This window comes from Cyrtonyx montezumae, unplaced genomic scaffold, assembly GCF_038088225.1.
Source record: "Cyrtonyx montezumae isolate F1298 unplaced genomic scaffold, pur_monq_1.0 scaffold_0, whole genome shotgun sequence".
NCBI lineage: Eukaryota > Metazoa > Chordata > Aves > Galliformes > Odontophoridae > Cyrtonyx > Cyrtonyx montezumae.
Genome location: NW_027071824.1, coordinates 36,642,001 through 36,669,190, shown reverse-complemented (window position 1 = coordinate 36,669,190; position 27,190 = coordinate 36,642,001). Strand labels below are relative to the sequence as shown.

General features: G+C 46.5%; 1 protein-coding gene across 7 annotated transcripts in view; it reads right to left on the bottom strand.

Moving 5' to 3' along the window:
- ARID1B (AT-rich interaction domain 1B) overlaps window positions 1-26,150 on the bottom strand; it is a 318,214-nt gene extending 292,064 nt beyond the window's left edge. For all 7 annotated transcript variants that reach the window (XM_065732311.1, XM_065732346.1, XM_065732320.1 and 4 more), the window contains exon 1: window positions 24,408-26,150. In XM_065732311.1, coding sequence (XP_065588383.1) covers window positions 24,408-26,078 — 1,671 coding nt within the window. In that variant the 5' untranslated portion in view covers window positions 26,079-26,150. The remainder of the gene's footprint in view (window positions 1-24,407) is intronic.
- Between the last annotated feature and the right edge of the window lie 1,040 nt (window positions 26,151-27,190).

Here is a 27,190-nt window from a genome sequence, read left to right as displayed (position 1 = left end):
GTAAGTGAACTCCCAGGAATCTTCTAGCATCACAGAACTGCTACATGTAACCCACTGAAGTCACAAGTCACCCTGTGCCCTTGCTGGTCCCAAAGGAGGGTACATCCTACCCTTCCATCTACCATGGTTTTTACCTAATGCCGAATAAATTACTAAAACAATTAATTTTCAAAACGCATCAGTTTAAGGCATCCCTCATTCCCTGATCTGAAGTCACAGGATTTCACTTGCAGAAATGCTTCCTATTTACCAACTGCAACTACTTTTGAACTTGATGTGTTTTGGAGGTGTTTTGAAAAGTTGTACATTGCAGAAAATGTCACCCAAATCCAACACAGACAGCTACTCAAACTTCCTGCAGCAATGCCTCAGTTTCCCAACTGCAAAAATGAAAAAGAAAAAAAAAATTAAAAAAAAAATCATTACATCTTCACTAGGGTGGTGATTTTAAAATTTAATATGACAGTGATCAATACCATACAAAACTCTCTCAATAAAGAATAGGTTTTCTCTTCAGAACATCGTATGGTAAGACCTGGAGCCATACACTTAACAAAAGAAATAGTGCTCGCTGAGTACTGTGTGTCCTGTAAAGGGGAGGTAGAAATTTAATTATAACTTCTTCTAACTTTATCACATGCCCAGTTTTTAGCTTCAGCATTCTTCTAAAGTTTCATTTTTATAGAAGGAGTTTCTCTCACTCACAGTGTTTTGAAAAGTTAGGAGTTCTCAGTTCAAAAAAACATATTATAATCCTACATGAAGGTTCCTTCAACATTTGTAAGTTTAAATATTTTCTTTTTCACATTAGTTTCAACAGTTTTCAAAGACAAGTTTTGGGTGACAGAATTATTATGACAAGTGTCAATCTCTGCACATTCTAGGGATCAACAACCAACTCCCCCACACCCGCTCACAAATGCTTTTCAAAAATGAGTGCTACTATAGCTTCATTGTATTTTCCTACCCAAGTGGACTTATCATGAATGGATGTTGTTTACTTTTTCCACACCTTCTGCGCATTTACTTAAAACTCAGAATTAAAACTTTATAATACAGCATTTAATAGAATTAGTTTAATGTCACTGCAACCATCAATATCCGTTTATTACCCTGACACTAACTTGCTGCCAATTAAGTTTGCTCACCCTAATTTCTACTGCCATATTCTGCCACACAAGCCTGAGTGCACTCTGCATTTTCCTTCTGACTACACCTCCTCTTCAACTTGCTGCATTTCATTCAAACTTTGCATTGATTGGTAGTTCCTCAAAATACCTCAGTTTTGTTCTTCGCTTCAGTCTGCTGTAATACAATCTGTAACTTCTTTATTACAGTGCCTATCCTATATCGCTGTTGGATTCATTTGCACGCGTACTACCAGGCTTTGTAATAACAGAGCATTTCTTAAAAGACCTTGCCCATTGTGTGCCTTGTGAGCACATTAAAACATCCAAAAGAAGGTTTGCTAATGATTTCAGCAGGGCCAAGGTTTAATTTCTACTCTTCGGATTGAAAGTGTCACCATAAAGACAAGAAGAAAAGCCTACACTGCCTACAGACAGTAACCAACAAGACTTTTCTGTTACATGCTCCTTCTTTCAATGTTCTGTGCAAAGGAAAACATCCACTCAGTATCACTGCTGTAAGCACAAGTGGGAAAATTAGTATCTACAGTTGTAAACTCAGTATTGCCACCACTTCCACTCACCTCCTAGGCAAAACACATCAAATAAATCTCCTTCTCCACTAAGTATCTGGGGATTCAGTTTTACCTCTTCTGAAGTGAGAGAAAAAGTTACTATTTTCTCTTGTCATTTAACCAGTGTTTTCCCGGATATCTCATCTCCGCTCAGATCTAAAACAGGATGCACCCTAGAGGAACTTCAACAGCAGGCTGATCAAGATATAGATTGGCTCTTTCTTTTACATTATGCATTAAATATACTACTGAGTCACCACTGTACGTTTCATTTCTAATGCCACAGTTTTTATTTGAAAGATATTTATAAATATGAACAACATCAGTCACAGTCCCAAAATAGAAATTAACTACCAATTAAGATACCACAAAGAACCCTGACAGTGAAGTCTTAGGGAAGGGAAGAGCAGGAGACACATTACAAAGGTTACATTCAGAAGATACAGCAATTACCTGCAAGATGAGAGTATTCACATGAGCTACAAATACTCTGCAGAGAGACATGCTTTATTTTTTGCTTAAACAAATAAAAAAGGTGAAAGAAGCATTGGTTTGGCAGACAACAGCAAATGTGGCAACTTAAAGAGACTATAAGCCACAGTGCATCCCAACAGCTAGTGCTACATCATTGGTATTTGACATGAACTCAGCGCTCTCAAACAAGCTTGCCCTCAAACTCCTAGAGCTACTGAATACAACACCTCATTGTTTATTCATTGATCTACAGCCAAAGCCTCTGTCCCTGTATTGCAAAACAAATAAATAATAAAGAAGCTTTTTTAATACTGAAGCTTTGAAACCTCATAATAAAGACAGCTGACAATCAGCTACTGACATTCCAAGAAAGATGGGCATGGAGCTCGCAGCTCTAGGTCAGGCACTAAGTTACAAATTTATCGCTAGAGATAATCATGAGTATTCACTATAATACAATGACACAGCTGGCATGAGGTCGCAACTGGGGAAAAGATAATCCATTCCTAGATAATGCCATCATTTGTATGAACATGTATAAGGACTCCTCAGCCAACATTTTTACACAACAAAAGCAGGAGTATCAAAACACGACTCTTGTTGTGTATTTTAAATAGCTATTTTTAAAAAGATGCAACCGACTATTAAAAAAATATTAGTGCACACTATTAAAATCTGCCTTACATTGGTATTAAAATCTGAGAGGTGACAGGCAAACATGCTCCCTGTTATTTATTTATTTATTTTTCAGATAGGAAGTACACTATCTGTGCTCTAATAAAACTTAAGAACGAAACAAGTCCATTACACAAATACAGCAAGGACTGAGGAAAACCCAGGGAATGAAGAAGCACTTACTAGCAGAGATCTAACAAAAAACTGAACTGTCATTGTCTTAAAGATGCTGCATATGACTTGCAGGGAGACATCAGAAAGAATTTCCACTCAGAACAGGAAGTATACAATTAAGAAGAGGAAGAAGAGAAAAGCAAAGCTATGTCCCACCAAAGATTAACTACTTCTCCACTAGAACTTTTACAAACATATTAATACACACAAACGTCTCTGCACGGCCAGGAAGAAGGACATACGTATGCTTGCTTTCTAGTTTTCCTCTTGGCTCCCCTTAATCTAAAAACTGAAATGTCAAAGAGACAACCATCCTCTGGTTATTGTTTTCTAGACAGATAAACCTAAGACAACAACTGAAAGAACAAATCACAACAAACAAGGCAAAGAAATCTGCTTTTAATGAACAGCACACAAGCAACCTCTTCGTGTTGCCACTGTAAGTGCAAACAAAGGTTAAGACAACATAAAAAAAGTAATTATACGTATTTACCACACCTGAAGACCAAAACAATCCCACGTCACTGACAAGTTCACATAGTTATACAATTCCAAAGTGCTGCCCTTCAACTTCTTTTTGTCATTGCCAGCTACTGATACACAGGTAATAATACCCTGATTGCCCTCAAGACAACTGAAGATGCATCAACCCTCCCCACCACGTCTGCAGCCTCAGCCTCTTCTGTAACCTACTTTCCTAATTCCAAACTTCTTCCAGAAGGATTTGGGAATTATCTTCCCACCTCCCCAACCCCACCCCTCCACAGTGGAATGCTCCTAAATGGAGTCTGCCTTCCTTTGGGCATGCAGAAGCTCTCATTTCCTGATGTAAAAGAGCTCTCCAACAAGATTATCGGTGATTTCTAGTGCAGCAGAACTTAGGAGGCTTCACAGATGTCTTTCAGAGAAGCCATCTGCAACCATCCAACACACCATCACTTCCAACTGCCTGCCCCATCTGCTGCCAGATCATGGTGAGGTGTTAGCCACTTCCATTCATAGTCCAGTATCTGAGTTTAAAACCATCATCATAGGGTGGGTTTGCAGCAAATCAACAGCTTTGGCACTGGTGTGCATGAGATACGGGCACACTTCTCATTGTAACATTTCTGCTACTTGAAATGGCAACCCTCGGCAGGAGAGCAAGGCAGATAGCCGGGAGAAACGGTATCCTGAAGTTTTCAGGCTAGAATCATCACAGGATGCATCACAGCCCTAAGGCCTCCTCAGGAGCCAACGCTGCAGCTTGACAGGGAAGAGGAAATCCATTCATAAACCCAGAAAATTGTAGGTTAAAAAAAGCAGAACTCCACCCAGAATACCAGTTACTTCTATTTTGTCTGGCAATGAGGTTCTCAGCTTCCTCGACAAGTAAACACCTTCACTCACTGTGCATGGCTGCCATCTGGAACTCAAAAAAAATTCTCTTACCTACTTTGTACAGCTCTTACACAAACACAGGGTTAGATGGACAGAAAAGGATGTACTAAAAATAGTGTCTGTCAGGCAAGGAGTAGCAAGCAGCCTCGAATGGAAGGCTCCCTGCAGAGATGTCCTGGAGTAGGAGGGGAAAATGAAAAGTCCAGAAAGTGACAGAAGGGAAAAAATAAAATAAATCCTCATCAACTTTAAGGAAAAATCTTCCTAAGCCTAATACATATTCAAGTGGGTGTGAATAGACCTTCTCAGTTACTTGCTCTTATCAGTAAAAATGATAATAATAATTACAGGTTAAATGCATTTAATTGCTGGGGAGAGCACTAGCTGAGCAAGTGACATTACCAACACCAGGGGAAACAGTGGACTCACAAAAATGTACAGCCTGCAACAAGTAGGTCAGAAGCCAGAAGTGCTTACTGAAGGTAGGCGCAGGTTCTTTCTGCTCTGAGCATTATATATATAGTTCTATATTAGCACACACACAAAAAAGGTATGCTGGTCATATATCCTCAGCATTTATGGCAAATTATTAATCAAGTCCCACCTGAAACAATTTGTTAAATTGATTTTAATCACTGGGCCTCTCATGTGAAGCTTTGTATAATCAGCATTTCATTTACAAAATTAATTGCCTGATTGATTCTCAAGAGGCAGTAGCTGTCATTACACTGCTGTCATAACTTTTGAGTAGGGGTGTCACAACACGGAATTCTGACAGCACAAAGAGCATTGCTATTTAAAAATTGAGGGCGGGGAGGTGGGGGGGAACAAATATAGTGATTTCACCGAATTGCTCTTTAGCCTGATAGAATGTTAAAACCATTTCCTATGAGTTTCAGACAGCCTCCTCGTTTTCCATTCATTGAATAATGCAGCACTCAGCTATTCAGTCTCTTTTCTTAGAAGCAGGTCCATTTAATTCAATTTTATCATAGTTGTGGTTGCATAAAATGAGTTCGTTGTTGAATATACAAGAGATTTAATCACATGCCACTCCAAGGTTGTTTATGGAACAGAGTTTGACTTTGAAATGCATGGAACTTCTTCCCCATCTACAACCTTCTGTAAAGTTATTTTCAGCTAGATGTTGTTGTGCTTTTGAATGGAGCAAAACACACCATACTTTTACACAGCTTCTTAGATAGGACCTCCAATACAGTGTTTTGTTGTGTTTTTGTTGGTTGTTTTTTTTTTCTCTTCTTCAGTATTTTATTTTATGCAGGAGGCCTGAAGCCTTTCAGGAGCTGGAAGCACAGTTCCTGCCCTCACCATGGGTGCCTCTTTGCCCATAGGGCTGCATTCCTGGAGAAGGCTGCTGCTGTGGGGAGGCTGTGCGGGCCAGCGGCTGGGGCACTGAGTCATGAGACAGGGCTGCTATTCCTGGCTCAGCAGCTGACCTGCTATGCAAACACAGGCACAACTTCACCTTTCTGTGACTGGGTTTGCACTCTCGTTATAGCAAGTACTATATGCGCTCTTAACAAGGAACAAGATGTGAAGATTTTTAAGATTTTGAGGAGGCTGATGTCAGTTATCGTCTGCAAGAAACAGGCACAGGAGTCAGGAATGGGCAGGCTGTGGGAGAAAAATACCTCTGAAAGGTTTTTAAAAGCAGAAATCACACCGTGGGCTCTAATAATACGTTCCAGACTTTCAGAAAGCTACCTCCAAGAGGAAGAAGGTCTCTGGAAACTTGTATTCAACAAATAACCCTTTAACTTCAGCCAGAGCACTATTAACACCTTTGAGATACAAAGCCATTTCTGAGGTAACTCCGAAAATTAGCTCCTCTCAGATTTGACTTAATGCACTATATTTCTTCAAGTATTCCTCAATGAAACAAATCTAAAACATAAAAAGACTATACTCTGAGACTACAGCACTAGAAAAAAGCAAATGACAGCTCTTCAAAAATGAACCATACCTACTCCTGGCTTTTGCAACATACCTCACTGGGATTAAGTGACAGTTCAGGTAACACTGGAGTCTAGGGAATACTCCAGAAAACACAGCCCGCATCCCCAAGCTCCTACTTTCATCCCTCACTGCTGCCAAAGACCACCTGGCAATACTCCCGGCAGTGCCCTGCCATGCACACAGCACAGGTTGCTTTGGTACAAACAGAATGATGCAATTCTCATCTCTTTTTGCAGATCTCTGAGTACGTGATGAATGCTATCAGAGGGAAAAAAATACATATATACAAAAACAATATCAAATTTGCAAAATAGAAAGGATATAGGGATAAAGAGGCATCGAAGCATAAAAGAATGGAAAACTCCACCAGGAAAACAAAGCAGTAAGTTGCATTTCTTGTTCACAGCAGTAAGGTGAGACTGCAGCTAGAGGAAGTTCAAAAAGTTCTGCTCCCACTGAGAAATGGCTACCAGAGAGTTACATTCCTCTGACACACCAGGAAGAGATGATCAGGAAAAAGGGAAAAATCAGCTGCCCGAGTTGCACTGATAGAAAAGTTAAAAAGAAGCATAAAGCACTGACTTGACATATTCATTTGTTTCCAACCTCCTAGCAGGTAGCTTAAATATTAAACTATTTTTTTTCTTTTTTCAAGTCCTTTTTTTTCCCCCATTATGTAAGGAATGGTTTTAATTAAGTAAAACAAAACAAAAAAAAGAACAGGGGAAAGCCCCTAACCGGAGCCAATACACACAAAATTCCTAAAGGATATATTTAGGATTGGGATAATTGGAAGGCAAATTCAGATCTATAACAGAAGCCCCGTCACTTCTTCAACTGCCAAGAAACTGTTGCTCCTGTAACATATTTTCTATGTTAAAATTGCTTCCTGCAGAGACTGGAAAAACTTGTTGTAAATAGCACGAAATATTAATAATTACCTGGAAACTAACCCAGTCTACTTAAAAAAAAAAACAAAAAAACCTTCTGTGCCACAACGATTCTGTACGACACTGGTGGAACACCACAATATCCCTGTCCCAGGCAGAAACATGCTGGTAGCTCTGTCCAAGGGTCAGCCACGGAGAGGAAGAGAGTACAGGCCAGGTACCCTAACCGTGGGGCTGCAGCAACACCATTTTGCTGCAGCAACACCATTTGGTTCTGCTCAGTTCTGCCCATCATTCTTTTGTATTTATACTGATCTGCCTCACCAACACAGGCACTGTCAGGAGCGTGGAACTGACTTTCTGTGCAGGAGCAGAACAAACAAATTCAACAGCAGCAGGTGATTTAAATCATTAGAAAAGGAAATAGCTCTTTTCAGTGGCTTAAAAAAAAAAATCAATCACCAGAACAAACTACAATTATGAGCGGAAGTTTTCATCATTGACTGAAAACATTTAATAGTTAAGTAATAAATCAGACGAAACAGCAGAATGAAGGTCAAAGCCTCTGTACTACTTGAGAGAACAATGTGATTGGAAACCATGAATTCACACCAGCTCTTTTGTATAATGTAACTGATTCCCAAGTATCATTTTACAATTCTGATTAGGTCTTACAAAAATCTTGTTTATTAAATTGCTTTCTTTAGGCATGCATAGCTGCTAATTTGTTTCTGACTAAATCATGTATCATCTGAAAAAGATTACATTGCAACAGGGAAACGGCACTCCTGGGATTATGCTTCATCTGGATTTTAGAATTAAAAGGACAGATATTGCAGGAGTTATAAATTTCCCTTTAAAGGTGGTGGTGGGAGAACTGCCTGCAACAGTGTAACTCTGAACAGAAAAACGAGTGCGCCTGGCAAGTGGGAGCCCCACCAAGAGGCACACAGCAAGGCACAAATTCACAGCATTAAGAGACCTATTCACAGACTTAAACTACGAATTCTTCAAGAAAAAAAAAAGAAAAAAAGAAAAAAGAAAGAAAAAAGAAAAAAAGCCACAGATCTTTAGATCAGTGTATACGTGTTTGATGAAACATACTTTGTATGCAAAATAAATAACTCGGAAACAAAATAAATACATAAATAAAAGCTTTGCTGGTTTGTAAGATTATCAGCTCCAAATCTCAAAAGGTTTTGAACTAAAAAAAAAAAAATTCTCAGAGGTTTGAGAAGCACTTCCAGGGAACTGTACAGAACAGACCTCCAAAAACAAATTTGCATAGTAATGCAAAGTTCCCTGTGGCTTACTCTGTTAAAAATTCTGAGCTGGGTTTAAAAGAGACTCTGCTTTAAACCCAGTGACTCCACAGGATGCTCACCCAAACCAGGTCCTCAAGTGCTCTTCCTGCAATCTCTCCAAAAGGGACAGATTCTTTCATAACCACAAGCGGACTATGACTTCATTTACAGAACCTCAGTGCAAAGAAACTCACACAGATAACACATGCATATGGATAGGAGCAGAAACAGGGAAGCGGGGCTAATCACAGGAATGGACACCTCTGCAATGACTTACCCTGGATGACCCAAATTAAATGTGTGTATAGCTACTATCAAGACATTTGGGATACGTACAAAAATGATGTATTTTCTGAAATACAGCCTACTTTTAACTTTGCATCATTACATTAAAAATCGACATGCAAGCCAAGCCCTATCTGGTTTCAGAAGCAGAAAAGCAGAAAGACTGATCCAGTTCTTCAGTATTTGTCATTTAAAAAAATAATAATAATAAATTGAAAAAAAAATCCAAATAAGCCATACTGATAGGATTTCCTCCTCTGTCCCACAGTAGAAATGGGGAGATGGAGATTTCCCACTGGCACTTCAGGGGAAGTCCTTCACCTGCCAGAGAGGATACCCAGAGCTAATGAGTCCCATTTGGCCACAACCCAAGATAAAGTATTCACAACTTCTTAAAAACTACCAAATCTCAAATGTAGTTAGCAATCAACAACCAAATAAAATATAAAGAGAAAGAAATGACTGCTTTCAAAACACTGAGGCAGTACAGGTGTGGGGAATCTCTCCTGCGTGTCTGAGTAAGCAATTTCTGAGAGAAACAGCAATTTAAGTGTATTTACATCTAATCTTTCTCCCTTCTCCAAGGCTACAATGTACAGCCATCTCCTTCTGTAGCTGATCAGGGCTGGAGACAGCTCATCCTGTCAGACCCACTTGGCCTAGTCAGAAGAGGTCATTTAGCAGCAAAGACAGATGTTTTTCAGACGATATAACTGGAAGGAAACACAGAGCAAACAAGCCTGAAGACTCATTTTATCAACAGGGAATCTACAATTCCAATTTTATGTACTGTTCAATTTAGAAAGATGTTATTCATCTGACACTCATTTGCAAACTTCAGTTTGGGATTAAAGGGATACGGATACCATGTGTAGAATTCTGAAATGTACATTCTACTTTTTCTTCAAAGAAAAAAAAATGTTTTTTAAAGCTACATTATCCACCTCATATCTAACCCAGCATTCTAGCTAAGCCCAGCTCTTCCCCTTCTCCCATTACACTCCCACCTTGAGTTGCTGGGATTTTTTTGCTGTTGTTGTTGTTGCTCATTTCTTTCACACAAGAAAAGAAATAGGATAAAAAAGAAAAAACAAAACTAATTATACACCAGAAGTACTGTCAAATAGGAAAAGAAAATGGTTATGCATTTTTAAAGTAAATCTCCTAGTGCCCAAGAAGATGAGACACCAGTTATAAGGCCGATACAGAGCTAGTGCAATTTGAGGAAGAAATACACCTGAAAAGCAGAGCACCAGTTATTTTTAGAAATGGGAATTATATTCAACACTACACAAACATAATTAAGACTATTCTGACAGAAAGAACTGTTTCCAAAAAACAGAAAAAAAACCTGAGATACTTAAAATAATCCTGTATGAATCTCCATATCCTCTCACACTAATTCTATGCCAAGTTGCTCTCGCACTGAGCTTCGAGGGGGTAAAAGCATATGTATAAATAATTTTCAGCATTCCTTTTTGATCAATGTTTTACTACTACGTGACAATGGGATACTGCAACATCTGTCACGAACGGTTTACGTCTGCCTCATTCTGCCTCAGAGCAGAGGGATGGATTAAATGACCTCTTGATGTCCCTTCCAGTCAAGCTATTCTATGATGTGGTGATTATTACATCATCTCTATTTTAAGGCTTCTCCTGCTTCTGCAATTTGCTTTTCATTTGAAGTCATAAACTTCAACTTCTGGCATAATGAGACAACATGGAATTTATAATGCTACCAGCATACTAGAGAAATTGATAAAAGAAAACTAAGTGGACAAAAGAAAAAAGAAAAAAAATGTTTTAAACCTATTATTTCATAAGAAGTGAAAAAGACTGTAAAAAAAATGTGTTTAAAACACTGACCTCGCTGTTTGCAGAAACCACTTAAATAAGAAGAGTTTACATTTTTTTATTCTGAGGTGTACAGATGAGCTGCAGTGAAGGAGACATTGGCAGAAGAGAACTAGAATACACGGCTAACATCAAAGTGGTGTCCATGTCAATGCCCAGCTCTAGGTACCCACCTCTAGAGAGAGACTCACCCTATCCAACATCTTCTGGACACTGCCACCCTTCCTTGGAATGAATCACACACACAAGAGTACCTACACCCTGCCTTCCCTCTGCGCCTGGTTTGAGGGGCTCCTTGCACTCTGTGCTAGCCTGTGCCTAGCACATCAATACTGTCCTATCTGCCTTGTATGAAGATCAGTACATTTCAGTACGTCTCCGAACAATTAACATTTCTGGAGCATTTTTTTGAACTTCATCAAGGAAGTCACTCTCAGAGATCCACAGAGATGCATGCAATTAGAGGCGCAGCAAAACAGAACTCAAGGAATAATGAGGAACAGGAGACAGAAAGTGTCCAATGCAGAACTCATTATTCAGCCACAGACTACTCCACCTGTTGTGCTGTACGCTGAGTACTTGCAAAACCACAGAAGGGGGAAGAAGCTGCAGATGTATCCAAGCACCTAGGAACATGAATTTTGATCCCTTTTTTATATCCTATTGTTCTCCACGACCCAGGAACCTGATAATTGGCCTAAGTAATTGGTTTAAAAACTCAAGCCCCATCACAAAAAAGCTACTAAGAAAATGCTTAGACATTTATCACGGCCAAGAAATTTTTAACTAAAGTTCAAAGCTGAAAAGACACTAGGGGCTTGTCTACACTGAAGGAAGAAAATGCATAATTATACCAATATAACTAACTCAATGTGCTAACTTACTCCGGTGTAAGAGTACCCTTTTCCACTGAAGCCTACGTGCTTTGGAAGCAGAATGAGATACTCCACAAAAACTCTTACTCTGGTATAAGAGGGTCTCCATAGGGAGTTATATTGGTATAATTACAGCATATAATTATAGCGCGTATTTGTACTGGTAAATTTCCTTCTGTAGACAAGCACTAGGTGCTCAGTCCACACACGTTTTGTAGCAAAACAAATGGTTATCAAATTCCAATAGAAGCAGATGAAATACTTAGCTTATAGTTTTGTCTGATGGGCCTTCTTCATTTTAAAGTGATGAATTACTTCAATTAATCTTTCTTGCAACTGCCTCTCTCTCTCTACTATCCTATATGGTGACAGATTATTCTTCTGGTGGAGGCATCACAAAGTAACACTTCGAGAATGGCTGTGATCTCTCCCATACTGATTCAGGCTTCCATAACATAAAGCAAGTGGTGAGAAATCAGGTTCAAGGAGAGAATATGGTGCTGTTTACACATCTGACTGTTAAGACTCATGCCTTTTATAGCATATTGCAGCTACTTTAAACAGTCAGTGTTTCAGTAATTTAGTCCCATTCTTTTGACAATTTCATTCTCACTTTCCTTGCTGTAGAAGTTAAAACATTTCAGCCAACCTTGAGGAGACCATGCTTCCTCCTACCCTCATTCACGGGGGAGTGAAGAAAGTACATCTAAAAAAGCGTGTTGCCAGTTGAACTTCAAACCATGAAAGTCTCTTTTGAAAATATTCAATTTTTTCAGAGGATAGAGAGCTCAAAGAAAAAAAAAAAGTTTAAAACAAACAAACTGCCCCTTTATCAGAAAGATCCCTTAAAAATGAAGCTAACAAATACTCACGATGACAGCCTCCAAAAAGTGGGAAGCACAGACACCCTGCCAGAGATGCCCGTGAAGTTATGAATGGCAGTAACACTTTGGTTTAGGCATTTTAAACACTCTGCAAAGAAAGGTTAAGTGACCCTCCAGATAATTATACATTACGGGAACAGTTACAGTGTAAGAAGCGGGGGTAAATCAAATTTTTAGAAACTGCATTTTCTTTAAACTGTTATTTCTAAAAAGAAAAAAAGAAGTCCTTTGCAGAGTAGTCGCCACTGTGTTTCCTTTTTCACTTGTGAAGGATTTCATCCCTCCAAGTTACACTAGGTCTCTTGCTGTTGGTTTTGGAGCACGCTGCCAGTAAGCAGCTCGTTGGCTCTCACCATGGCATCTGCACACTTGCAGGTGGGCTCCTTCCACTCCTCACCCCAGCTCAGTGCCTGCACACCATCAAGGGGACACAGTGTGCCCGCTCAGCTCAGCCACGCACAGCAGTGTGCCAGGAGCTCTAATGGGAGGGCTGGAGACCAGGAGCAACAAATGCGGGCAGCTCCTGCAGAGAAGAGGCCATCCAGCTGCAACCACACAGAGCTTTGCAATGGATCATGGAGCAATACCTGCGTGACAAGACCCATTTTCCAAATGAAAAGCTTGCATCTACGCACAGGAATAGCATCCCTAAGCGTTTAGGTCAACTACTCTGAAAATGCATTCCACTGTTTTTAAACGTGCCAGTGTGACTCCTGTCTACAAATATGCTTCAAAAGAAGCGCTGACAGTTCTTACATGAAAAGATGTAACATGTAAGAAAAGCAACAGTAAAAAAACTCTGACCAGTAAAACAGTAAAAAAAAAAAGAACAAGGAGAAACATATCTTAACAAGATACTGCTATTAAAACATTAGTTTTACAAGAACTATAAGAAGGGTTAGTTCAGAGCCCCAAAGAGAAACCTGGGTTCACTTGCCCGTATGATTTGAAAACACTATAAACAGTGGCAGGAATTAATTTCACCTATCCTTTGACAGCAACACCTAAGACTCTGTGTTCACACTTTTTTTACAAGCGGGAAAAGGTGGAAATTAGGGGTGTGACTCTACAGACCCGCATGCCATGCCTGCTTTAAGATGAGGTGACTCTTGCCCAGAAGTGACTGTTTCTCTGCACCTAAGCAAAGACAAGCCCCCACACTAAGATCAGCTATAAATCCCTACAGTACACATGGTCAGATGAGTCCCACCCTTGGAAACTGGCTTTTTCAAAGACACTGAATGCTTGTTCAGCCACTGCAGTCAATGCATTCTCTCCAATTACCACCTTTGGGGAAAGGAAAAATAAAATAAAATTCTGGCTTGATATCCACACAAAAGGCACGTGCATGTTTTGTTCAGTGCACTTATATGCTTCAACCTTCCATCTGCTTATTTGCTCTTACTTTAAGCCCCTAATCCTCAAAAGTCAAAAAGAACAAAAAGCCTTCTTTCTGAGGAATATCCACTGGATCTTCTGATAAGTATCTAAAGATTGAACTCTATTAAAAAGAAAAATTCCTTGCTTATTCCCAAGCATGAATCTCAAAGTGACAGGCAAATCATGCTGCTGAATGCTCTAGATCAGATGTGTATTTGGAAGGGAAAAAGAAAAAAAAATAGTATATATTGTCTCCCTTCATCTAAGAAATGATACATAACCCTTTTATTTTCAAGAATAATTACAGCTCTGCCTACTCCTGGCACCCTGTCTGAGGCAACTTGCTATAGTAAAACAACTGTATGCAAGTTTAAGGACTTCCAAAAAGGAAACCTGAAATCAGAATTGTTTAGATCTTCTGTCACAATACCATGACCAGCTATAATCCTCAACAAAGAGCATCTACTTTCTTTCTCTAGAACTTCGAGGGAATGCATCAACCCAAAGCAAAAAATAAAGTCAAACCAAAGCAGGACCATAGAGCAAGAGCAACCTGGATGAGGCAGGCTCAGCTTTTTCAAAGCCAGAAGACCTGTAAATATCACAGGAAAACCTGAGACTTTTCTAAAGTACAAGTGTTGCAAAGTTGTATCTCAGTATTTTAGAGGCAAAGTAGAATTGAGAAATCACCACACAAGGAGGAATTGGCCTCTCCTCCTTTTTTGAATTGTTAAGGTATTTTCCTAGAATAACGGCACCTTAAAACTAACTTTTACACAGGCTTCATTCACCAACTCAATGAGCTGCATCCCCTGAGTAAGTATGGCATAGGGAAATAACAAACATCACAGGCAGCTTGCTTCTTTCTAAACCCCAGCCTTCAGAAAATTAAAAGGAACAGAAATTCTGAAATAAAATGTGAGACACTCTAATACTGTACAGATCACTTCTTTAAATGTTTTCTCTCTCCTCAGTTCTTGTCTTTTCTACACTTTCCACATACAGACCGACACAGCACCTCAATATTGACATTTACATATTTTCAGACATCTTTTAGGCAGAGATGTTTACAACTGCTAGGTCAGGTAATGCATAAAGACTGTCCATGCCATATTTATACTCTGTCTCTTCTGCCTGTTTCCCTCTTTTCTTTCTGTCCATTGTCACTTAAGAGTATCAGAGTTAGAGGAACTAACAACAAAAATCAAGTATGGCCCTGCAGGTAACTACCTGTATGATTCCTTCTAATCCTATTAGGGTTTGTTTGTTTGTTTCCCAAACACCACATAACCTGCCAGGAGAGATGCCTACACGGGGAGCTGCCTGGTCAACACCTTCCTTGCTGCCATCTTTCCCCTATCAACATTTGTGAGAGATCCCCTGCAGAACAGAGAAATGCGACACAAGTCATAGGCAGTGATGCGTATCAGGGTGGCTCAAAACCCATCTTCTCTACTGATGTGTGCTTACACTGCTTGCTCTCGCAAGACTGTAAAATGGAAAAAGACAGCGTGGACGGTTTCTCCATCACTCTGATGAGTTGGAAAGATGAATTTAGAGGAGACATTAAATTTTAAAGTAAGAAGGGGTATCAAAAAATATCATGTTTGGGCAACAGCCATCAGAGGAACTTTGGTAAGGAAAGAAATGAGATAGAAGCAAGTAAATGAAATAGAAGAAGCACTCTCCCTGCAGAACACGAAACAGAGGAAAAGCGTTGAGCAACTGTATCCCATAGTGCAGCTGATGTAAAGCAGTGTGGCATTCTCAGCAAAAGGGGAAGAATGGGCACCCAGGGCCCTGCTGCTGCCCATAGCCTCCTGAACAGCAGCACACTCAAGCCCCCTCTGGCCCTCCCACCCCTCTCTCCTCCCAGTAGAAGAAATGAGCTCTGAAGAACTGAGCAGAGGAATGGGGGCAATGCAAGACCTCCTTGGGGCAGGCAGTCCACCATGGTAAGTTCCTCATATAGAACCAAATCCCTAACCTATGAGCCAAGCAACCTGTGCACCTCAACCTCACCGAGGGCCTCAGGGAGCTCTGGTTGTCAGCAGCCCAGATCTCCTGACAGCTCGGGCTGCAGCACGCTAGGAGCCCTTGCTAATTTGTGGAATAGCTTTTTCCTACTGAAATGTTGGAGAGCGCAGCAACACTTCGAGAACTCGAAGAATGCTGCTCCAAAACACCACAAGAGCTCGCCACGGATGTGCCATCGGTCCTTCCTTGTCAAGGGAAGAGCTCAATTAACACAGGAATTTTTCTTCTGAATGATTTTAAATGCCTTCTTTCTCTTTGCGGTTGGATCTCAGTTAGTGTAATTGCTATTTATATCAAAACATTAAAAGGTCTGGTTATGGGGTTTATTAGAAAAGCAAAATGTGTTTTTAATACTTAGAAGAACCACAACAAAATACTTTGCAGTACTGTTTCCCTGTATTTGCATACCACATGTTCAACAACAACAACAACAAGCATTTCGCAGAAAGTCAAAATTCCAGAACCATCACGGAAATAAGCAGCTCCGACGGTTCACTCGCAGGAAAACTGCCGCTGTGCCCCCGAGGGGGGGGGGGGGGGGGGGAGGGGGGAGCGGCAGGTGATTTATAACAGGTTAGCGAACTGCACGCGTGAAACTTTTACAGGCGCTGCAAACAGGCGCTTCTAACCGGCTTCACAGGGCAGCCTCATCTCCTGGCGAGGAGCGGCCGCCCCGACCCCCGCCACAGCCCCGCCCGCTGCAGAGCGCCGCGCCGCGCCGCGCCCCCCCCGCGCCTGCCCGCCTCCTGCTGAGCGCTGCCCGCCATCACCCGCCCGAGTCCTAACGCGGGAGCAGCTCGGGTTTTCTTGGCAGAGGAATTTCAAGTAACTACGGCGTGGTGATTTAATATATATGTATATCGTAAAGGCACGATTATTTCCCGTAAATGATACCGGAAAACGAGGTATCAGTATCAGTAGCTCGTGTAAACATAATATCCAGAGCACTCACAACACACTACGCAGAAAAAAAATACAGGGTTTAAACTGTCCCCAAATCAAAGGCTGCAAATAAAGCGACCTGTGCCTTTGATGCTGTCAAAGCAAGCTTCCCTACTTTCATTTTTAACTTTAAAACATAAGAGCTGCGAATCCTGACTATTTGCTCTCGAAGAGACGCTCAGAGCTGACGCCCCCACTCAGCAGCGGGCGCATTCAGCACTGACCAGATCCCACCCACGCAGAGGGAAAGGCAGCGGGACGCCCACAGCCCCACATGCAGCATGTGTTCAGGCACTTCACGGTCCCACGTGGCACTGAGCATTTCAGCACACGGCTATCACGGAAGGCAAATACTACCCAGCACAGAGTCACCTCCCCGATGGGAAGCACAAGTGGAAGGGCTGTGCTGCCAGTCAAGGGTGCCCTCAGTGCCCTGAGCCTAAGTGCAGCAGCGCAGCTCGACCACATGGCCTTCAACAGGCAAGTAACTATATAACAACCTTGCAGGACCAACCCTGTTTTGTAACTAACATGGACAAAAACAAACAAACAAACAAAAAAAACCCCTGCCATTCAACAATAACCTGCTACAGAACTGCTTCTGACTAAGCGGATATCAAAAATAAATTCCAAGCAAAGTTCTCAAGGAAAACAAAGAGATAAACATTCTCTGTGAAACAGTTTAGAGCAATAGTTTACAAGACCCTATCAGTAGTTTTACACCAAGAGTTTTCCCCAGGTTTGTTTGTTTTTGTTTCGTTTTGCTCTAAGCAAACATGCTGATGGATAGTAGCGAACAAAAACCTCACAGCTATCTATTTAAGAAGGAGAAAAAAAAGAAAAAAGCAGAAGAAAGACAGTAGAAGATTCCTTTTCCCCACCCCAGCAGCAGCTCCACAGGTCAGAGAGAGGCTGCTGGGATGGTGGGAAGACCCCAGAGCCCAAGGGCAGTGGGCTCACAGGAGCTGTGGCTCACAGCAGTGTCTCACATGCAGCCACAAGATCACCAACCCACACGTGGTGCCTGTGAGCCTGAGAAGGCCCAAAGACAGGCACGTGCACAAGGCAGCAGCCAGCTTTTATGGGCAGAGCACCATTGGGCAGACTGGCAAGTCCAGGTGCCAAAGACAACTGACTGATAGCTCTTGAAATTGCAGAAAGGATAGCAATAAATAGATTACACACCTCTGTGCATGCTCCGTCCTTCTGACACAGCTACCAAACCCATGACTCAAATGCAAGATGCAATATGAAAGTAGATCAAACCTCGATAGCTCCGTACTGAAAGCAGCATTTTGCACGCCCTGTAGAGCCCTGCAGCTCTACCGTGCACCCACAGGTGAGCTGCTGCCATTCAGAGTCTGCAGCCCCACAATGTGGCATGGCTGTTGCCAGAGAAGGAACATTTCCACCAGACTAGGAGCATAAATGTGCTGTGTATCAATGCTCTTCCAAACCATACATGCTGAACACTTTTACGCAGACCCCACATCTGTTTTAATAATAAATTAAACATTTTGATACTAGCATCAGGATAATGATCCTTCATTACACTGTTTTCCTAATAGTTGCAGGGGCCCTCCAGATGACACTGTTTATGTAGGGCGTGCTGAAAGGTACTCTACTTTCAATAATTTCCAGGTGAAAAGCAATCCTTAGGCAAGACACAGCAACTGATTTGTGAAAAAAAACCCCACCGCTTCTTCAAGTTCAGAACTGGAGGGGTATAAACAGGCGCTCGCTGTTGTCCCCCACAAAACAGGGTTAAAGACACGACAAGGTCCCTCCGCGCTTTTTCTGCAGACGCAGTCAGCGGGATTTCTCTTTAAAAAGGCCACATACGCAGCACAGCGCAGGAGGACACCCTGATTCAGCTTCTCATTATTTCCAGGCTGGAAGATTAGTAGCCCCTCTGATAAAGTGCAGCTTTGCTTCGAGAAGTTGCTTGTCATATTCTCGTGCTCTACATTCACCACATCCCAAATGTTCTGACCTGGGCTTGCTCTCTTTAAGGAGGGCAGCCTGCCAGTGGGTAAAGCAGGGGAAGCCCCACGCACCCCCCCAGGACAGGGTGTCCTCATACTCCACTCACCAGAGCCACTCTCTGCAGCACCTACCCCACACCTGACGTGTTCAACCCCATTTTGCTTGGAGGTTAATTCCGTGAGAAATCCAATGGCTCTACAGAGATGACACTGCACTGTTGTACGGTTCTTCTGTACACAAGGAATACCAGCACTTCAGGTAGCAGTGCCTGGTTGCAGGGGAGCCTGCACTGACCCAACAGGCCAATCCCCAGCTGTGCTCCGCCTTTTCAGCCATCTGTACACAGAAACTACATGAATGCCTGTAATGCTGACATTCCCCCAGAACAGAACGCGACTGCAGCAAGACAGCACGTACCCAGAGCCAACGCTCAGGGCACCAAGGCCCTGTTTATCCCAGCCTGCAGCTGTACCAAGCTGCGCCCGCCCACCTGAAAGCATGCACTACATGGCCCTGTGTCCCGCCCCGCACATGGAGCACCATGCTGTGCCGCCATGCACAGTGGGTCGGGCAAGACCCATGCTGCTACCGAGGGGAATCAAAGTCAGCTGAGAGCAGTTCTGTGAGCACCAGGGGTCTCCTGTATCCAACACTGCATGGGTATCCTAAGACAAGCCAGCTCCAGAGGATGCCTTGGCAGCAGGGGAACATCATCCTAAGCAGATTGGGAACTTCTGGAGCCAACACGCTCCCAGTGGATCACTAAATACCACAGCTTCAGAACTGGAGGAAGAAGGAAAGCAACCCCCAGCCCACCTGCACCTCCAGCACTGCAGCACTGTGCCACTGCTGCTGTGTAATGCTGAATGAGGATGCACACTACCAGGCAGCAAGAACACATTAGAGAAATTCAGAGGGTAACCTTACGATCAGAACACCAAAATACAGATCTGAGGGACAGAAACCTTCCAGTTTTACAGAAAATATTTACATTTAACAAGGCAAGGCTTCTGTAAAATAAATTTTATCCAGATATGATTGTTTCCACAAGATTTTCATGTATTAAATGTATTTGCTTCTATCTGCAACATAAGAACAATGCTGCTCCATACCACTTCTCTACAACTGGTTTTCAAAACAAATTCGGAAACCACTAAGGTATACTTTTAATTTAACTTTAATTAAAGTCCTCATTCAATCCTACCAAAACATGTATTTAGCACTGTGTAAATAGCCCCAAAATTGAAAGAAAAAAAAGTTCTTTTTTCCCAAGTACCTTAATAATCACAATTCTAAAATACATTCCAGCAAGCAAGCCTACCACAAACCCATGCTGCTGAGATTGTAAAGCCTTAAGCATGCACGCACAGCAAGTGTGGCAACATTGCTTTACATATCCACAGAGAATCCTGAGCCTCCTGATAAATGGCACATTTTGAAAAAGTAATGAAATGTAACTTGCTAGGACACAGGTACAATCCTAAGGACACAACAATAAATAAACGACTGCCATCCTCACAGTAGCAATGGGAATCTCAAACGCTATAATAAAATGTTTGAGGCACAAACATAAGAAAGAAAAAGACAGCAGCTACAACTTGTTTTCATTGCATGAATTTCATCCAGTTTTAGGTAAGATAGTATTTCAGAATGAAACACAATCGCCTTAATAGACCGTGCTGAGTAATTTTGAATTTTTTATTTTATATATGTAACTGGAAGAGATAGCAGCAGACTGAGTGCGTTAGTTTTCCTCGCCACGGATCTGGATCAGGATGCCAAAAGCCTGTTGCTGACAAGTTGGTGGCAGAACCGCTGCATGGCAGAGCTGGCAGTACCACAGGCAGGCCTGCATCTCCCTTCCTTCACCGTACCTTGCAGACAGGGTCCTGCTGTTTGACATGTAGGCACAAGCACTACTACAGAAACCCAGAACTGAGCACCAAACCGCAACGTGTCAAATACATAGTTGTAATATATATATAGATGCTACTGACTGAGAAAACTATTTGCAGCTTCTAAATGGAAGCTATGTGACTAGTAAGGTGTTTATTCAAACATGTGCAGGGAAAAAATGTATTTTATTCTCCCACTGAGACATTAAGAATCTATTTGCCACACCAACAGCTGCTAACGGCCTTCAGACACAGGTCAGGGCTCCATGGCCCTTAACCAGGGCTCCCTGCACAGGCAGTCATTTTGCCACAAAGAGCTACAGAATGGGGCATACTCAGTTTCCCTGTTGCAAAACAGACGGCTGAGCCACGTTGCATGCCAACTCAGAGCAGCTCGGCAGATTTTCTCTGACACCCAGTAAGCATCTCGTGCCCTGCAGGCATTCCCAGAGAGCCACACAATTCGTGTGTGTGGAAGTGTGCATGAAAGTCACACACACGTGCACAAAGGAGAGGTACATACGGCACAGACAGCCCGATGTGCTCAGCTGCGGCAGCACACATCAGGGCTGGAGAATGAAAGGAGACTCAGGGCAGTACTATCTGTGCTCCACCAAGGAGTCCACTAGCAAACTGAATAGTGGGGTCACCAGACATTGTGTGAGCACCACAAAACCCCTCCACAGCTGTAGCACACAGCAGCATGAATGGTATCAATCTGCTTTGGAAGCGTTTCTTCAGAAACAAGAGGCCTCCTTTTCCAGCTGACATTTCCTCTCACTACCGGGTATGGAAATTTAATGAAACTGAAGCAAAATTTCCTTAAATAATTACCTATCAGGATTGTACAAATAGAGAACTCGGGGTAGAACGGGGATCCACAGCCACCAAGCTGCCCACTGAGACAGGAACCCCCTGCATGAGCATCTCGGTGCTGTGGGCTCCTGGCAGCCCGGCTCTCTGCTCACAGCACAGCAGTTTCTATAGGCGTGGGGGCCAATCACCGCCTGCTTTGCAAAGACACATGACAACTGAGTACATTCTAATATGTGTGTACACACACACAGCTTACACACAGGTGACTATTAAAAAAAATAAGAGAAGCCTCGTGTTCAGCTGCTGGACTGGATCTTATCTTCTGCTCTTTTAAAAAGCCTCCATTTCTCTGCCTACAGATCAAGTGCACCTGGAGATGGACACTTGGAAATGAACAATAAAAGGCAACGCATAGAAATAACTGTGTTCTGCAAGCTAACAGCAAGTATTTCTTTTTTTATTTATTTGATACAACCCACTTTCTGTGTTACAACATTCACCTACAATCTAGGAAAATTTCTTATCTCAACCAGAAAGTTGAGATGGAAAAATCTCAGTATGAAGAACACTGACAAGCTGTGTTTATTAGTATTATTTTGAGAAAAAAATAGAAATAAAAAGATTAAAGAATAGCACCCTTGGCAGACTGTTCTTCGTGAGCTGTATCTTATTTCCTATGGTACTGGGGAAAAAAAAAATCTGTGAGAGAGTACATAAACCCATAAATATAAGGAAGTATTTCTAAGGGTCATACTGAGGACATATTGAATTTACTCTCATGCTAATAAAAATAAAATACTTTTAACAATTCGTACCATGAGAAATAGCACTCTGAAGAACCACGTGCTGTGCCTCTCAGACCATGATTTTCCTGGCTTTAGAAGCCATGGATTCGGAACTGACCGTGCTTAAAAGCAAGCGCACAGTGCTGCGTCCTTCCACAAATTACAAAGGGGCATGCACAAGGAACCTTATTACCCTGTGGCTCCCAGTGACCCTTATCATCAGCGCAAAATTTGGTAAAAATCGACACTCAAATCGACACTTCTTCCACGGAAGAAATAAAAGGAGGTGGAATGAGAGCTGCAGACACGAAGAAGCACTCTGTAGGCAGCGGGCGCACACAGCTCGGGGTGCTGCTACTATTTTTCATGCTCCACGCCTCTCTGACAGTATCACCCCCGTCTTTTCTCCGGGTTTATGCTGCTTAAAGAACGCTGTATGGGCACACCCCGCCGTCGGAGCGCTCAGACGCATACGCCTGCGTTCGCTCCCGCCGGTGCTCTCTGCTAAAAGCTCTTCCAGGATGTAACAGCTCTTTAACAGCAAAGTCTCGCTGAAGGGAAAAGCAAGCCACGCCGTCCTAGCGCACTGCTCCACCTAACACCGTCGGCCGTCCCGCAGAGCGTTGGAACTCTTCTCCCAGCGGAGCAGCGCGAGGAGCTGCTCCCGCATCACTCCGGCCCCGCTCGGGGCACGCTCCCCGCCGTGCCCGGGGCCGCGCAGAGGCACGGCGCGCTGCTCCTTCCTTTGTACGGCGCCCGCCGTCCACTCGCGGCAGCGCTGCGCACAGCGATGGGTGCCGCGTGCGTCTAAGCTGGGCGCGAGCCCACGCCGACGGCGTCGAGTTTACGGCAAGGTTTTATACCCATCTAGACGTATAAAAACGAAGTGCGCGCCTCCTTTATTGCACAGCCCTGACCCCTTGCATAACACCCGCAGCTGCAGCGTCGCCAAGCGCTTCAGGAGCACAAAGGTTCCACGCGCGCAACTCGAGAGCGAACCTCAGGGGCCGCCTCCCCAGCACGTCCCGTTAGCGCGGAACCCAGGGACCCGCGCGGGGCCGGCAACGGGAGGGACCAGAGCGGATGGGAAGGGCACTCATGGCCCTCGGTCCCGCACGGCGCAGTTCCCCCCCCCGCCTCGCTCTCTCTCTTTCTCGCTCACTCCCGCGCAGCCGCACCCCCCACCCCGCCCGCGCGGCCGCTCCGTGGCGGCGGGGCCGTGGGTGCCGGCATCGCCGCTCGGCGCTGCTATTTACATCAGCGGCGCGAAGTGCCCAATGGCGAGCGGGGAGCCAATCAGATGGCAGATTAGATGTCAACTCGGAGGCAGCTGTCTGGAGACTGTTGCAGCCCGTTTACCTCCACAATTCAAATTCCAAACCTTGCGGAGGAGAAGCGGAGCCGCTCCTCGCCGAGGGGCTCCGGCCGCGGCGGCGACGCGCGGCGGTCCCCGGCCGGAACGAGGGCGGAGGGGCGGCTATCGGCGGCGCCCCCCTCGGGGCCCCGACCCGCCGGGACGGGCCCGACGCCCTGCGGGTGCGAGGGGCGAAGCGCGGCTCTGGGGCCGGGGCAGCGCCGTGAGTCAGGCGCACAGCGGCGCGCACACACACGCGCACTCTTCCCACAGAGCGAAAAAAAAAAAACAAAAAGAGAGTGGGGAATAAAAAAAATAAAAAATAAAAACCCACGGAGCTGCGCTGCGTGCGCTGCTGTAACTCCGCATTAGTGACCTAACTCATCGGTGCGGACAACTCGCTCCGGTCGGGAATAAAAATAAGCGGCGGACTGTTACAAAGAGAGACAAGGGCAAGCGGAAGCCCCGCGGGAACGCACCGAAGCCCGCATGACGCGCGGCGCCCGCTCGGCCGGGCCCTCCGCTGCCGCTCCGAGAGCCGCGCGGCGCGGTGAGGCCCGGCCCGAGCCCGTGCCCGCGCCCGCAGCCGGGAGGGGTGCGGCGAGCAGCGGGAGCGACCCGCGGGAGAGGGCGATGGGGGGAGGGGGAAATAAAGCACAAATAAAAATAAAAGGAAAAGCGGCGTGGGGACGCGAGAGAGGTACGCGGGCCCCGAAGCGGGCGCCGCGGGCTTACCTGCGTCCTGCCGATGGGCTGCGCGGTGCTGCCGGGGCTCATCGCCGGGTGGTTCCTTTGTTGCGCCGCTGCCCAGGCCGGGCTGGCCGCTCCGTACTGTGCGCCCATGTCCTTGCCCATGCCCATGCCCGCTGCCTGCTGGCCGCCCGGGGCGGCCGGCGCCGCCTGGGGCTGGGGCTGCGGCGGGGCGCCGGGGCCGCCATAGTCGGGGTATCCGCCGCCGTAGCTCCGCATCATGGGGCTGGGCGACGTGAGCAGCTGGTTGAGGGTCGGGGTGGCCCCGGACGGGTGCTGGTTCTGCCCGGAGAACCGCGCGAAGCCGCCGGCCGCCGCCGCCGCGCCGGAGGCAGCCTTGCCGAGGCCGGCCCCGCCGCCGGGGCCCATCATCATGCCGCCGCCCGGCTGCCGGGGCGAGCCCAGCACGCCGTAGCCCGTCGCCGAGCCCCCGTAGCCGCCGCCGCCGCCGCCCGCCACGGCTCCCGCCGCCGCCGCCACGGCTCCCGCGCCGCCGCCGCCCGCGCCGCCGCCGCCGCCGCCGCCGGGCCCGCGGCCGTAGGGCGGGTAGTGGTTGTACTGGCTGTTGGGGTACCCTTCGTGCGAGTTCTGCAGGGGGTCCATGCTGTTGGGGGCCGCCGCGGGGTGCATTATCCCCATCCCGGGGCTTTGTTGTCCGCCATGTTGATCAAAGCAAGGCCCGGCGCGGCTCGCCGTAGCGCCGCTGGCAGCGGCGGGGGCAGCGTTGCCATAATAGCTGTTGAACTCCGAGACACCCACCGCGGAGGGGCCGCCGCCGCCGCCGCCGCCTCCCCCGCCACCGCCGCCGAGGCCGCCGCCGCTCCCGGCGCTCGGGGGCGGCTGCTGGGGCTGCTGCTGTCCGCCCAGGGGTCCCAAGCCGGGGTGCTCGTAGCGGCCGCCGATGGGCTCGCCCATTTTGCCGGGCATCTCCTCCTCGTCGGCGCCTTTATTCAGCATCTGCTGCGGCGGCTGCTGCGGCGGCTCGGCCGGAGCGCCCGGGACGCCGTCTTTTCCTCCATGTTGCTGCTGCTCCATGTCTGCGCCGGGCTGCGCAGCGCCGCCACCGCCGCCGCCGTTGTTGTTGCCGCCGCCGCCGCCGCCGAGGCTGCCGCCGCTATTCTGCGTGCGATGGTGCTGAGGCGGCGGTTGCTGCGGCGGCGGCGGCGGGAAGGGGTTCAGCGGCTGCGGCGGAGCGTGGTGGCGGTGGTGCGGGCGGTGGGCACGGTGGTGGTGGGCATGGTGGTGCGGGTGGTGGGCACGGTGGTGGTGGTGGGGCGGCGCGGCGGGGTGATCGCCTCCGACGCTCTTCAGCTTGTGGTTGGGGAGCAGCCCCGTCTCCATGGCCGAGCCCGGGGTGGAGGAGGAGGAGGAGGAAGAGGAGGAGGAGGAGGAAGGCGGCGAGGACGACGAGGAGCGCGCCGCGGAGCCGCCGCCGGCTTCCTTCAGCGCCGGCTCCGAGGAGGGGCCGCCGGCCGCGCTGCCGCCGTTGGAAGCGGCGCGGTGGGCCATGGCCGGCTCGCCGTGCTGCCGCCGGGCCGGCGTGGGGTGCTGCTGCTCGGCGGAGGGCCCCCCCCCCGGGCCCCGCTCCGGCGGGCCCGCCGCCTTGCCCTGGCCGTTGTTTGCCCCCGCCGGAGCCGCCGCCACTTGCGCGGCCATGATCACCGCCACATCGCGAGGTCGGAAGGACCGGCGCCGGGACCGAAAAGACCAAAAATCGAGCGAAAAAAAACAGACGGGAGTTCGGGCCCCCGCGCTCGGCAAGGGGGGGAGAGCCGAGGGGGTGGGAGGGGGGGTAGGGGGGGATGGAAGAGGAGCGGGACGAGAGGGCTCGGCCGGACCGGAGCGTCCCCGCGGGCCGCTCCGCTCCGCAGAAATCCCCTCCTCGAGTCCGTGGCCGAGAAATGCTAAGAGCGCTTTACGCCTCGCGCCCGCTCCCGCAGTGTGATTTCATGTTGGAAGTTTTTTGTTCGGGTTGAAATGAAACTTTTTTTTTCTTTTTTTTTTTTTTCCTCCTTTCCTCCCTAACCCGGATATGGGTACGCGCACGTCTGGCTGAGCCGCGCTGGCCCAGCATGGCAGCAGCGAGCGGGCGGGCGGGCGGGCGAGCCGCAGCAGCCATCGCCCCCTCCGCGCCCCGCGCACTCGCAAAACGCGGACCGGACTCCGCTGGCCCCGGCGCCCTCCGCCCGTGCCGGGACGTGGAGCGGCGAGAGGCGGCGGATCGCGCTGCCCCGCGCCTACCCGGCGCTGCGGGGACGGGGCCGACAGCGGAGCGGCCGGGACGGGGTCGCCCGCGGGCGCTGCCCCGAGGGAAGGGAGGAAAGGAGCGGGCGGGCCCCTAGCGCGCTGCCCCGCGTCCGGCCTCGGGGCTCCGCGGGCCGCGGGCAGAGTTCGGAGGTCTGGAAAGGAGCTCTGTTCTGTTCCTCTGGCAGGGAAACGCTTGCAGTTTCGCAGAAAAAGACACTGCTTTCTCTCTTTCTTCTTTTTTTTTCGTCCTCCCCCTCCCCCCCTTTTTTTTTTTTTTCTTTTTTCTTTTTTCCTTTTTTTTTTCCCTGAAATCTGTGTTTTCAGTGCTGACAGCTATAAAATGTAACTTAAATTCTGCAGCCGTACCATCGTTGCCATTGTCCACGTTGCCCAGCTGTCTCCAAATTCTAATGGTCATTTACGCTGATGATGCTTTTATATATAGGGCTGTTCTCAATATGTTCTCTGTACTTATTTGCAGATAACAGGAGCTGATCAAGAAGAGAGAGGCACGCAGTCTC